This window comes from Ochotona princeps, chromosome 7, assembly GCF_030435755.1.
Source record: "Ochotona princeps isolate mOchPri1 chromosome 7, mOchPri1.hap1, whole genome shotgun sequence".
Classification (NCBI taxonomy): domain Eukaryota; kingdom Metazoa; phylum Chordata; class Mammalia; order Lagomorpha; family Ochotonidae; genus Ochotona; species Ochotona princeps.
In genome coordinates, this window is record NC_080838.1 from 67,884,077 (window position 1) to 67,896,946 (window position 12,870).

The window sequence follows — 12,870 nt, forward strand, 5'->3', positions numbered from 1 at the left end:
AATGCACAGCTTAAACACTTCTTCCACCTTTCCAGTGAGTGAATTCTTCTTTACAGTCTGTGTCCATCCTGAGAGTTAAAGGTGTAGCACTGGGAGCCCTGTGCAGGTGCAGACACATAAGAGTCCACATGCCCATGCATGCATAGTGCCCTCCACTTAAAGGTATTTATCCAGAGTTCAAACAGAATAAATAGCAAGACTTAGACCTGTAAAGTTCAAGGGCTTGGCCACTTTTAACGGTTATATGTTCTTTCATTTTGTAGAAAGTGTAGGATAGCATAGGATCCATGAGTTTTGATAGAGAACAAGAGTATAAGGCCCATGAATTTCAGACAAAGGAGCATATCCACTTTGCAATGAGTAATACCTATAATCTTGTTATGTATTTTTAATTTTAAATCTTATTTGGAAAGCAGAGCGATACAGATACATTGACGGGGGGGTGGGGGGGTGGGGAGAAAGGTGTCAACCATTGGTTCATCTCCAAACAATTGAAATGGTTCAGACTGGGTCAAAGGCTGGAATTAAGAAGTCAATCCAGGTCTACCCATGTTGGTGAAAAGGACCAAATCACCAAGTTATTGCCAGTGCTCCTCCTCCCCACCCAGGTATGTATATGCAGGAAATTGGAGTCAGGTGCTGGAACCAGATTGGAACCCAAGCACTCTATGCAGTCATAGGCACATTAGCTGCTGGCCTGAAGACCCACTCTAGCTACAGAATTTTGAGGGAAACTTGTGACCCAAGAAGCTACACTTCTGTCTGTTATGGACATGAAATGAAATCCTGTGATCCTCAGAGTCGAAAACTGTTTCATTAACAAACATTGTTTTGAAACACTTACTTGACCTCTTCCAACTGGTCAAGAAATAAATCAAAATGAGGCCAAGAATGGGAACATGTCCAAGAGGAAGCTCTGAAAGAAGTTCAGGGCAGAAGAGCAAATAATTGCTGCAAATGTGCTTAAAAACCAAACAATTAAAGCATCTGAGAAATTCGTGAATTGGAACTATAACAAAAATAATTAACAAGAGGGGAAAGAGGAAGTGATGATAGCTTGGTGGGTTTTACTGAATCAAATCCAGACACTGTACTGTGAGAGGCAGTCATTTGAACCATAAAGTGCCCGCTCTCCCTTTAAAAACACTTTGTATTTATTTATTTATTTTTTTAAAAAACACTTTGTATGTAACAAGTGACTAGGATTCTAAAAGTTTGCATATACAAGGATTGATACCGTTTTGAGTGTAATTTGGTTGTAATGTCAATTCATCAAGTTTTTCCTGAGCACTGAATTGCACATAGCTCTATTCAATTTTGTTCAAGGAGTTAAAAGCCTACTGTAGCTGCAGTTTCCACCTTTCCACCTTGAAGATTTCTGATTTAATAGCGAAGGATGACCCAAAGTTAACACATTGCCTTTTTCTTCAAATCCCCCAAATTAAAATCGATCAAAACTCAATTCTACAGCACAGCTGATTTCCAATGGCTGTTACTATCACTGCTTCTCCCCGCTCCAAGCAGCTCCACCTCTTCGAGCCAGCTGGAGATAGCTGGCCACATCCCATCCAGGCTCCTTTCCAGTGCTGGAGGCCTTCAGTCTCCCTGACTTTGTATTTCTATTAATTCAAATAGTAGTCACATTTGACGAAGAGTCAGTCGGGAGAATTGAATTTGAACCCTTCCCTGGTCAATCAAGTGAGAAATCAAGTAAGTTATTTAATCTCTCTGGACCTATTTCATCACATGTAGAATGGACTCAGCCAAGTCCAACTCCCTGGAATGTTTTGAGAATCATGAGGAGCTACCCATGTCAGTTGCTAGCCAGATTCTTGGAATATGAATATTTTCAGTAAACCTTCTATGAATATGAATGTCTTTTATTCTGTAATAAACAAATATTAGGCTATGGTGAGTACCAGAAGGATTATCTCTTGTATTCAGTTTATAGCTAAGACCCCTAAAGTTAGAGGAGTTAAGTAACTTCTCCCATCAGTGACAGTGACACATGAAAAACCAGATGTCAGCTAAGGTACATGATCCCTTAACTCTTTCAGCTTAGCATACATATTCCCTTTCCAGCTGAATATGGTTAAAATATAATTCTCAGCATATTCTTCCTTGGTTAAAAGACCTTGGTAAGAGTCAATGGATAGCCAAATTCAGCTCATTGGTTTACTTTCTTTTTGTAAGATTTATTTATTTTTATTGGAAAGCTAGATACACAGGAGGAGAGACAGAGGGAAGATCTTTCATCCAACGATTCACTCCCCAACTGACCACAACATTTGGAGCTGCACTGATCTGGAAGCCAGGAGCCAGGAACTTCTTCCAGGTCTCCCGCATGGGTGCAGGATCCCAGACCACAAACAGGGAGCTGAATGGGAAGTGGGGATGCCAGGATTAGAACTGGTGACCATATGGAATCCTGTCACGTTCAAGGTGAGGACGTTAGCTGCTAGGCCACTGTGCCGGGCCCATTATTTTACTATCTGTCATTCCCTCTAATACTTGTCCTGAAATCTTCCCTACTTGGTCTGCAGTGTCTCTCTACATGTAGTCCGTGGCCCAGCACACTAGGCTGTTCTCTAGGTTAGGTATATGTTACCCTATAAACTCCATGAAGGAAGTGAGTGTTATTCTCCAAGGTTCCTAGGACCCCATCAAATCCCTGTCTCATAGTCAAAGCTCAATGAATGCTTGTTGAAGTTGGTGGGTACTCTTCATTATGTTGAATATCATCATAACAATAATGATGATCCTTGCATAAGGAAACTAGCAAAAATAGTAACAGTTCATAATACTAGAAAACCAAGCAGAAGCATTGATCAATCTCCAGTATTCTCTGCATTTAATACCTCTCCTAGCGTATTTGAGAAGGAACCTAATTAGGGATATTTTGTCCTAATGCTTTCTTGCTGATGAGGATACCAAGGCTGGGAGATGTAAATCATCCCTTTGATACTGGCTGCTTGACTCATTCATTGATTTCTCCAGGAGATGCTGTTGGTGGTCTATCATGGGTCATGCTTTGTTCTGGGGGCTGGGGATAGAACTCTTTGTGAGCAAGGACCTTGCTTTCATTGAGTTGGAAGTCTTGTGGCAGAAAACAGACTCAATCTCAATAAATGAGACGGTGTCATATAATGATCAGTAATAAATGTTTCTGGTAGGTGCAATGAGAGGTACAAAGGCCTTGGAACAAGAATGTTTTTGGAATATTCCAGAAACAGGTTGAAACTAGAAGGTGGTGAGATCAGAGGGGCCGGATAGGTCAGTTACCAATCATGCTGAGAATTGTAGGCATGACATAGACTCTGACTTGGACCCAGAAGGAAAAAACATCGGGTATTTGGAGCAGGAAAGCAAAAGCAACAGGATCTACTGTACGTTGCCAGAGATGTTTTTGGCAAGGTTATACTGTGCAGTGTCACCAGTTACAGGAATATTAAAGTGACACATATGAGCGATGACAGACACATGAGGAGTGACAGGCTCAGCCTTGCTGAGCTGGAAGCAGGCTGTATGAGAAAGAAAGGTGCTTATGAGTATTGCAAGGTTTGGGGACTGACAAGATAAAAGAAGCTGGGGGAGGACTCAGGGAGGAGCAGTTTGGGAGCTGAGCAATCCATAATTCACACTATATTTGTTATGAGTGAGATGTCCATGGACACGGAGTCAAGATTAGGAGTTGGCTGACAAGGATAGGCACAATTTTAGTTCAATGAAATAAAACAGGGACAGCATTTCAAATCTGAATTTTCAGCCTGTGTAGCTATGAGTGGGGTGAGGTCATCTCAGGAGTGACAGTGGAGATAATGGAGAGGGGGCAGTGTGAGTGTGCAGAGATGAGGAGATGGGAGGGGCAATCATGCCTGGGTGCTTCCTGTTGCAGTGACAGAGGTGAATGGGTGATGTGCGGCCCGCTCCCCCAGGCACAGAGTGAGCTGCCAGCGAGCTGGCTGATGAGCAGAAGGAGAATGTGTTTCACAGGTGGTGTGTGGCCTGCAGATCACACTGTGGAGTATAGGAACACTGAAGGCAGTGATCACTGGGGTCAAATGCTGCCAACTGGTTGAACAACTCAGGTCTGAAACTCAACCACCACAGTGCAGAGGCGACTGGATTTCTGGACAGGAGTGATTTTAGTGCTCACAGCTCCTAGGTGGCCACCACGCTCCGGCAGGGACATATCTGAATTATGGCTTCTTAGCTTTGTGCAGAAGTAGCTGTACTTTCCATGGTCCAAACCCCCTTCACGTCTTCCTAAACCCAATTCCCTTTATCTTCCTGGCTCCCTGTCTCATGGAATTCTCCCTAATCCTTTTAGTCAAATTGAGGACCCATATAATGGGCCTGGGTTCATAAGGATTCACTGGTGACAATCTACAGACATCTGTTGAGATGATACATTCTTGGGTTCATGAACACTCGACTTTGTCCACTCACATAGAATAAGGCAAAACAGCACATGGCAATGTGGTGTTATTACGGCTGCTACTATAGGCAGCCCAAGGATCTCTAAACAGGAAAATCCCAAAATAGTCCTGTGGAAGCTGGACCGTGGGTTGGGTGGTTAAAGAGGACTTGATTATGGCTTAGGCCTCTGGGCTCTGGGCCCACCTCTGCCAACAAATCATGTGACATTGGAGAAGCACTTGAAACTTCTGGGACATAGTTCCCTCATCTTTGAAGTGAATGGATTGTATCTCACGGTTCCAAAGATCCTTCTGCTCAGCCAGGTTCTTTCTCAGAACAGAAATGGAGGAGTGGTATTCAGAGTTATTTGTGTAAGTGCCTTCGCTCGTGCTTACAATAGAGAGTCCCAAAAGACAGAGGTTTCCGCTAGTCACAATCTAAGTGTTTTTATTTAACAGGGGGGCAGTTTTCTTTGGCCTGTGACATATGTACTCACCTGGGATCAGTGCTGTCCTGGCCTGGCACCCCTCCCTTCTTTCCAGTCATTCAGTAGGCTTCCTTTCTAAAGTCACTCATTTATTCACTCATATGGAATGCCAACACTGCAGGTCGCAGCTTGATTTGCTATGTCCCTCTGCTGACCCTGTTTTTGGTTTTGTTCCTTTTCCTTCCCCTGTGCCCTGCCAGGGCTTGTAATGAATATCCATCTCTTTTCTTACTAGGACCCTCAGCGACAATAGATGGGAATCTGTAACTCTTTGGATTTCTTCCCTTATCACAATCTGAGTTCTTCCAGGAGGAGTCAGATCTTTATCATCTTAGTTCTGTCTCTTTCCGTCTCAACTGTCCAGCCTAGCTGCCAATCATAGTGGTTGTTTGTTAAAAGATGTTGACAGTCAGCTGGTTGTACTGATTCTGACCAGAATGTCCGGTTCGTAGTCCACATGGCCCCCAGGGCCACCCAGGGAGGGGGCGACAGTTTGAGCTTCTCACCTCAGTGTTGTTTGGCCTACTTGTCAAACATCCCCATACACCTTTGCCCTGCCCAGCACTACCGTTCAGTCTCCACATGGATGTCAGATGCACAGGGCTTCTGAGAGCCCCAACATTTCTCTCCATCCTAATTTCCAAGATAACAACATGACGATAAAAATAATACCAACCTTATAGAGCTATTTGGAGAGTAAAACAAATGCAATGTCCAGTAAAATGTATATCTGTGTTTCCCATGAAGTACAGCCATGACTGTAAAGAATAAGCCAGTTCTCTCCACTCTCGCTCCACTCTCCACTCTGGCTTCCAAGAGGTAAACACTTTAAAACACTGAACTGCATAGTCACTGACATGTTCTGAGCACTCACTCCCTTCCAGAGACTCTTCTAAGTGTTTTATAACGTCATCTCATTTCATCTCCGCAAGAACTGTATTGGTCAGATCTATTTTATCTCCATTTTACAGGTGAAGAAAGCTAACAACATAAAAAGCAGGAAGGGTTCTACCCAAGGTCAGAAGTCAAGAGTTGACACCTAGAATGCTTGATCAAAGCTTTAATCATATTAATTCCTAGGGTTTTTTGTTTGTTTGTTTGCTATGCATCCTTTTGCTCTACAGTGTCACTTGCTTCCTTGGCAATAGTGAATATCACTATATCAGCTGGAAATTATTGAAGTACTAAAAATAAAATGCGTATGTTAATTGGAATTCTTGCCAGCCATAACTCTGCTCAAGCATTGCATGCTGAAATCCAAACTTAGTCCCTGGTGTCTGGTGGACTTACAATGCTTAGTATGTCACCAGGACACTCACAGAATTTTCTAGGCAGACTCACCTGAACTTAAGGCGTGTTCCACTTCCCGCATAATCACAAAGGGTGTGGTGGTCTCAAATTCACACATCACCATGCCGGACTCAGTTTCTTGGGGCGTTCCTTCCTTGGGCATGGGCTCGGTTGTGGGCTGTGCAGTGGATGGAATGGCGGAGCTGCCCTCCTCTGTGGGAAAAGCTGGTGTGGTTGGAGTGCCACTGGGCTGCGGGGTGCTCACAGTGGAGTTGTGCTCCAAGATGACAGAGGCAGGAGGAGTCTCAGGGGGTGAAGCTGATGTGGCTGGAGGGGAGGAGACTGGAGTTTGTGGGGAGGAGACTGGAGTTTGTGGGGAGGAGACTGGAGTTTGTGGGGAGGAGACTGGAGTTTGTGGGGAGGAGACTGGAGTTTGTGGGGAAATGGATGTGGAAGACTGCGTGGAGGTTTGTGATTCTGTGGCTGGAACAGGTATTTCAGGAGTGGCCGAGCCGGGTCTCCCAGAGACAGGCGTTGAGTGGTCTCTGCTGCTTGTTGGGGAGATCCTACCAGGGGAGGAGTCTTGGGTTGTAGCTTCCCATTTCGTGGCTGTGTTGGTGACCGCCCCTTCCCTGGTCTCAGTAGAATTGTTCTTGGGAAGTGTTGAGGTTGGGGCTAAGACTGCAATGGGGAGGCCCGAGGTGCTGGGGATGTCACTGGCTTGGGAGTCAGAGACCGCACTGGTGTTTTGTGGAGAGCTAGTCCAGATGGTGAGTGGTGGAGTCACTTTGGCCGGAAGAGAAACAGGCAAGCTGGCTGATGTAGGCAGACTGTGAACCCTCAATCCTGTGGAAGAGCCAATACAAACGAGGTTAACATATAGGAATCACCTAGAACAGGGAGACAGAGGCAAGGCCTGTCGCAATATGTTCACAGCATTTCTCATTTGCATAGCACCCTCTCCAATCGTTAAGGCCATGGAAATATACTTCCCTGCAAGTCATTGCTCTCCTCTTGCTTTGTGATGCTCAATAAGAGCAATCAGTCAGATATTGGGTGGGTCAACTACACCCCAGCCTACACCTGCATGAAATGATTGAATCTGGGCTCCGGTTGGCTTAAACAGTGTCTTGTGAACCTCTGGACTCACAGACATCTGAAAATTTGCCTGCACTGCTTGAGGGGCCAGTCCCACAACACTGACAGGGAAGCAGACGGGGTGTGTCAACGTGGTGGTAGGGTGGGGAACCTGTGCTTGGTGACATGTGAGTGATTGGCAGGGGAGGGGTTGGAGTCATCTGAGAGACTTGTGGTTTTGTCCCACTGCAAAGCTGGGGGAGCTGACTGGCTGTTTCTGAGACGTCATCTGAAGATTGGAAATATTTTCTGAGACTGGAACGTGTTTCCCCACATTCTAGCCTGAGATCCTTGTGATTATATCATTTTCGCGAATGTTCCCCTACATAGTTTGTAATGTTCAGAACTAGTTGTCATCTCTTCTCTCTCTATTCCCATTCAGTTTCACTCTTTCACTCTAATATGTGCTACTGCTTCCTTGCTGGACGAGGAATTTACGGTCTCACTTTGTGTGTCACACGCCTTCTGATGGTCTCTTCAAGCCCTGTTTCCTTCTCAAATAGATTTTCCCTTAGTCATCTCCATCTCAGTGATTGGGACCCCAATGTACTAAGTAGGTCAGTTAAAAATGGAGACACCACCTTTCATTCACCTCTCACCAAACCCATTAGTGACTCATAGGATTCTACCTAGTAAATATAAGCCCAATCCAAACAGGTTTCTCTTTCTTCTCACTATTTCTGTGACATCTGACACCAGCCACTACAGTCACTCTAGATGACTGTACTGTGTCTCAAAATCAGTCAGTACCCTTCCAGGACTCAGTTCCTCTGACCTACCACTCACTCAGTACCTGGCACGACCTTCTCCAGATGTTATTGCTATCTTATTCTTTAACTGGTCAACCCCCAAAAGTACCTGGTGGCACTGAAAATGTCAAACTCTACGTCTCTATCATGCAAACACCTCTTTGTTCTGATCAGACTCTATGCAAAAGTCATCTCTCCCTCATAGGGGCCTTACCAGACCATTCAAACAAACATTTTATCCCAGTCTTTCATCTAATTTTTGAACAGTTTTTGAATCCTTTCTTTTATTGTGGTGAAATAATTGTGACAAACACCATTTTGACCATTTTAAGTGGTACAGATCACGTTTAGATTGTTGTGCAATGTTCACCACCATCAATCTCCAGATCATTTCAACCTCTCAAGTTTTATGCTCTTAAGACAAGCATGGCCCATTCTCAGTTTTCCCCAGCTGTGGGAAATGACTTTTCTCTATCTTATTATCCCCATGGGTTTGATGCTCTGTATACCTCACACACGTAGGCGAACACAGTATTTGTGCTTATATTGGTTAGCCTATTTCACTTAGTGCAATGTACTCAAATTTTGTCCATGTTATGGCATGTATCAGAATTTCCTTCTTTCAAGACTGAATAATACTCCAATGCATGTATATACCGCATTTTTTCATATATCCACCCGTCTATGGAAAATGGAGCTACTTCCCTCTTTTCGCTCTTTGGGGGTTAGAATATGAATGCACAGACACCTATTTGAGAACTTTCAGTTCTTTGGGATGTATACTTAGAAGCAGAATTGCTAGATCATATGGTAATTGCATATTTAATTTTTTGATGAATTACCATACTGCTGCTCATTTTTGTTTTTCATAATGCCAACAGTGTTTTTCTTTATATGAAAACACATATTAAGGTATATTCCTATTTCTTCTCTCTCTTCTACTAGACTATGACCCAGTTCTTATTCATTGATGTTACCTCTGAGCCTAGGACAGTGCCTCTGATATAGAAAGTGCTCAATAAATATTTCAGAAAGAGGGAATAGAGTGAAGGAAGGAAGAAAGAGAGAAAGGATGGCAGGAAGGCAGGAAAGAAAGATGGAAGGACTAACTTAAGAACCTTGTTAGTAAACTGCAATGATTTTCTACCCTGTTCTACATATCACTCTGTCATGGCTGCATCCCTCATGGCCTCATCAGGGGATGCTACACACCTCATACTACTTACGGGCAAGATCAGCCATTCTCATTATTTATCTTTCCACAATGACATGTGCTTATGACTAGTAGGTTAGGTCTTCAATTATTTGACTAATACCCAGTTGGAGATTTCCTCAGATGTGGTGCATAGGTGTAGGCCAATCATAATAAAGATTTGAAAGGAATAAAATAGGGGCAACTTTCCAAGACAGAGGACAGAAAAGACCACAGGTGAGGCAGTCAGAGGCTCAGAATAAAATCTGCTTCCTCCATCATCTGACCACAGAGTATAATCAGAAGTTGATGGAGAGTTAATCCGTCTGTCCTGAGTTTAACATTTGACTTTTTATCCAAACAGTGTTTCCTTTTATTTAAAATGCGTCATATAAAATATCAATATCATAAACTGTAGGAGGGATATTTTCCTAATAAACTGGAGGGCAGACCTCCCAACTTAGGCCACATACTGCTTCATGCTGTTCGGGTGGTCTTTTGGCAGCTGTGAACTTACGATATTTACAAACTGCACATAAATCAAGAAATCTTTGAAGTCTGGACTAAATAACAGCTGGGACAAATATTATTGAAGCACTGGAACTTCACATGTGACCTTTGGAGCCAGTTGGTCCTGCCTCCTGGCAACTCCCAGGACTGATGAAAGGCTCTGAGGGCAAAAATAGTTGAAGTACTGTTCACAGCATCGTGGATAGAGGCAGACAGAATCTCAGGCTGGTGGCTGAGTCAGAGCCCCTGCGAGTCTGAAGTGAATGAGGAATTAGTCAAATACGAAGGCGCATAATGCACTCATTCATTCCCTTAAGCATTTATTGAGTAGCTGCTATCTCCGTGTTTTCTCCTAAGTGAGTTCATCATTTAGAAGGACAGAAAGCATACCTAAGTCCCTTTAATAAACGGTGATAAGTGCTTTACAAAAGTGAAACCATGTTACAACAGAAACCTTAAAGAAAGATTAATGCATTCTGCACGAACACTATAAATTGTAACATTATACAAGTGTTATTTTCAAATGACCTTTAGAAAAGTCACAGAAGAGATGGCATTTGAGTTGATTCAGAAAGGATAAGAATGCACAAGATGTCACTTAAGATATCTGATTGTCATTTCTAGGGGAGCTGAAGGATACACCATAGAGATCATTAAAGGGCTGAAAATGACACATTCCAGGAATTTGCTATGCTGCTGGGAACATCCATGTCTTTGTTAAACTTTTATGAATGTGGTTGTAATTCCTAGTTTGCCTGCTTCCAAAGACTGGAGATGAGCATACATTCCCAATGGTTTCCTACTGCACTTACATTTTTAAAGATTTGTTTTATTTTTATTTGAAAGACAGACTCACAGAGAGAAGAAAAGAAAGAGAGAGAGAGAGAGAGAGAGAGAGAGAGAGAGAGAGAGAGAGAGAGAGATCATTCATCTACTGGTTCACTTCCCAAATGTCACAATGGCTGGAAGTGAGCCAATCTGAAGCCAGGAGCCATGTGATTACTCCAGGTTTCCCAAGTATGTGCAGATGCTGACAGACTTGGGCCATCTTCTGCTTCGCTCCCAGGTCAGAAGCAGGGAACTGGTTTGAAACTGGAGCAGCTGGGACATAGCACCAGCCTCTCTCCTACATACTTATTAAAAGTACTTCACAGCCTAGTTGAGGCAATTTTTATTCCTAAAACGACAGTAATGTATGAAACTGTGTGGCAGCGTTGGTTGTCTTCACTTGAACAAAGCAAATAAAGCCCATGATTTTCTTTTTAAAATTTCTATTTATCTTTATTTAAAAGGCAGAAACAAGGACAGAAAAGACAGAGACACACAAATAGAGATCTATCTGCTACTTCACTCTTGAAAATGGGGTGTTCCAGATAGAAGTGAGGAGCCAGAAGCTCAGTCTGAGTGTCCCATATAGGTGACAGGGTCTCAACCACTTGCACCTGTTGCCTGCTTGGGCACACGTTAACAGGAAGCTGGGCTGAGGAGCAGAACTAGGCTTAGAAACCAAGCACTCTGCTATGGAGGTGAGCACTCCAAACAGTGTCTTATTCTCTATGCCAGATGCCAGCTCTCTTGTCCATCTTGATGGTATGTTTCATCTTGCTCTATTTATATAAGGATGGATATTCATAAACCATGAAAACAGCCAAGACTAAGGTACCCTGGTTGTCCTGGAGAATTCTTAATCTCTTAGTCTGGTTAGGTTGTCACAAGTAGATATTGCAGAATGAGTGGCTCAAACAACAGAAATTTATTTCTCATAGTTCTGGAAACTACAAATACAAGGTCAAGGTGCTAGCCAATTTCATTTCTGGTGAGAGCTCCCCTCCTGGATTCAGGAGAGTTGCCTTGAACTGTGTCTGTAGTTGTTCTTTTCTAGGTACATGCAAAACCAGAGAGGAAGCTCTTTGGATGACTGTAAAGGCAATAACACTGTCTGAACGGACCCTCTACCATAGCCTTATTTCCTCCACACCTTTTAAAATATTTGTTTATTTTTATTGGGAAGTCAGATTTACAGAGAGAAGGAGACAGAGAGAAAGATCTTTCACCCACTGGTTCACTCCCCAAGTGGTTGCAACGGCCACAACTGAGCTGATCTGAAGCCAGGAGCTAGGAGCTTCTTTTGGGTCTTCCAAGTTCAGGATCCCAAGGCTTTGGGCCATCCTTTACTGCTTCCCCAGGCCACAAGCAGGGAGCTTGATGGGAACTGAAGTGGCCATGATACGAACCGGTGCCCAATATGGGATCCTGGTGCATGCAAGGTGAGGACTTTAGCACTAGGCTATTGCACTGGGCCCGACACCATTTTCAAATACCAGCGCAATGAGTGCTGGGGCTTCAAAACAAAGAGAGATGGAGAAGTCAAAGGAAATATTGCTTCTCACCTTGTTGCATGTGAGACTTGTGCTTCTTTACCAAATTGGACAAGTCAAATAGAAAACAGTATATACTTTCTGGGAGTTGTGGCACAGTGAGTTAAGCTGTTACCTTCAATGCTGGCACCCCGTGTAGGTGGTGGTCCACATCTTAGCTGTTTCACTTCCCATCCAACTCCCTGCTAATGATCCTGGGAAATCAGTGGAGGATGGCTTGAGCACATAGGTTCTGCCACCTGCCTGTAAGACACACATGGGATTCCAGGTTCCTGGGTTTGGTTTGACCCAGCCCTGGCCCTTGTGACCATCTGCAGAATGAACCAGCAGATGGAAGATTCTCTTTATCTGCCCCCTCCCCTCTCTCTGTAGCCCCACCTTTCAAATAAATACAAATAAATCTTAGAAGATTTCTACAGCTAGGGAAGGCCTAAGTTATGAGTGCATACAACCCATCATTCAACAAATGAGTGAGTAGACTAAGGGTGGTATGCTCTCCCTCTCACATCTAAGAGGAAGAATGGAGGATACTGTCTTCTGAAAGAATTGTGTGGGGGCAGAGTTGGAACTAGAACTCTCAAGTTTTGACCCCAACAACACACAGATAGTGTTCCCAGCCTTGAAAAACCTGGTTGAATTTACTTTAACAGCCAACTCATTACAGAGTAGCCAAGGAGAAGCCCATGTGAGACACATAGCTGAAAAAGT

The 12,870-nt window shown here is 43.6% G+C and overlaps 1 protein-coding gene across 1 annotated transcript in view; it reads right to left on the bottom strand.

Moving 5' to 3' along the window:
• The window catches only part of PARM1 (prostate androgen-regulated mucin-like protein 1), a 98,360-nt gene that overhangs the window by 24,184 nt on the left and 61,306 nt on the right, over positions 1-12,870 (bottom strand). Inside the window, exon 2 of the mRNA XM_036495076.2 lies at positions 6,248-7,042. Coding sequence (XP_036350969.2) covers positions 6,248-7,042 — 795 coding nt within the window. The remainder of the gene's footprint in view (positions 1-6,247; positions 7,043-12,870) is intronic.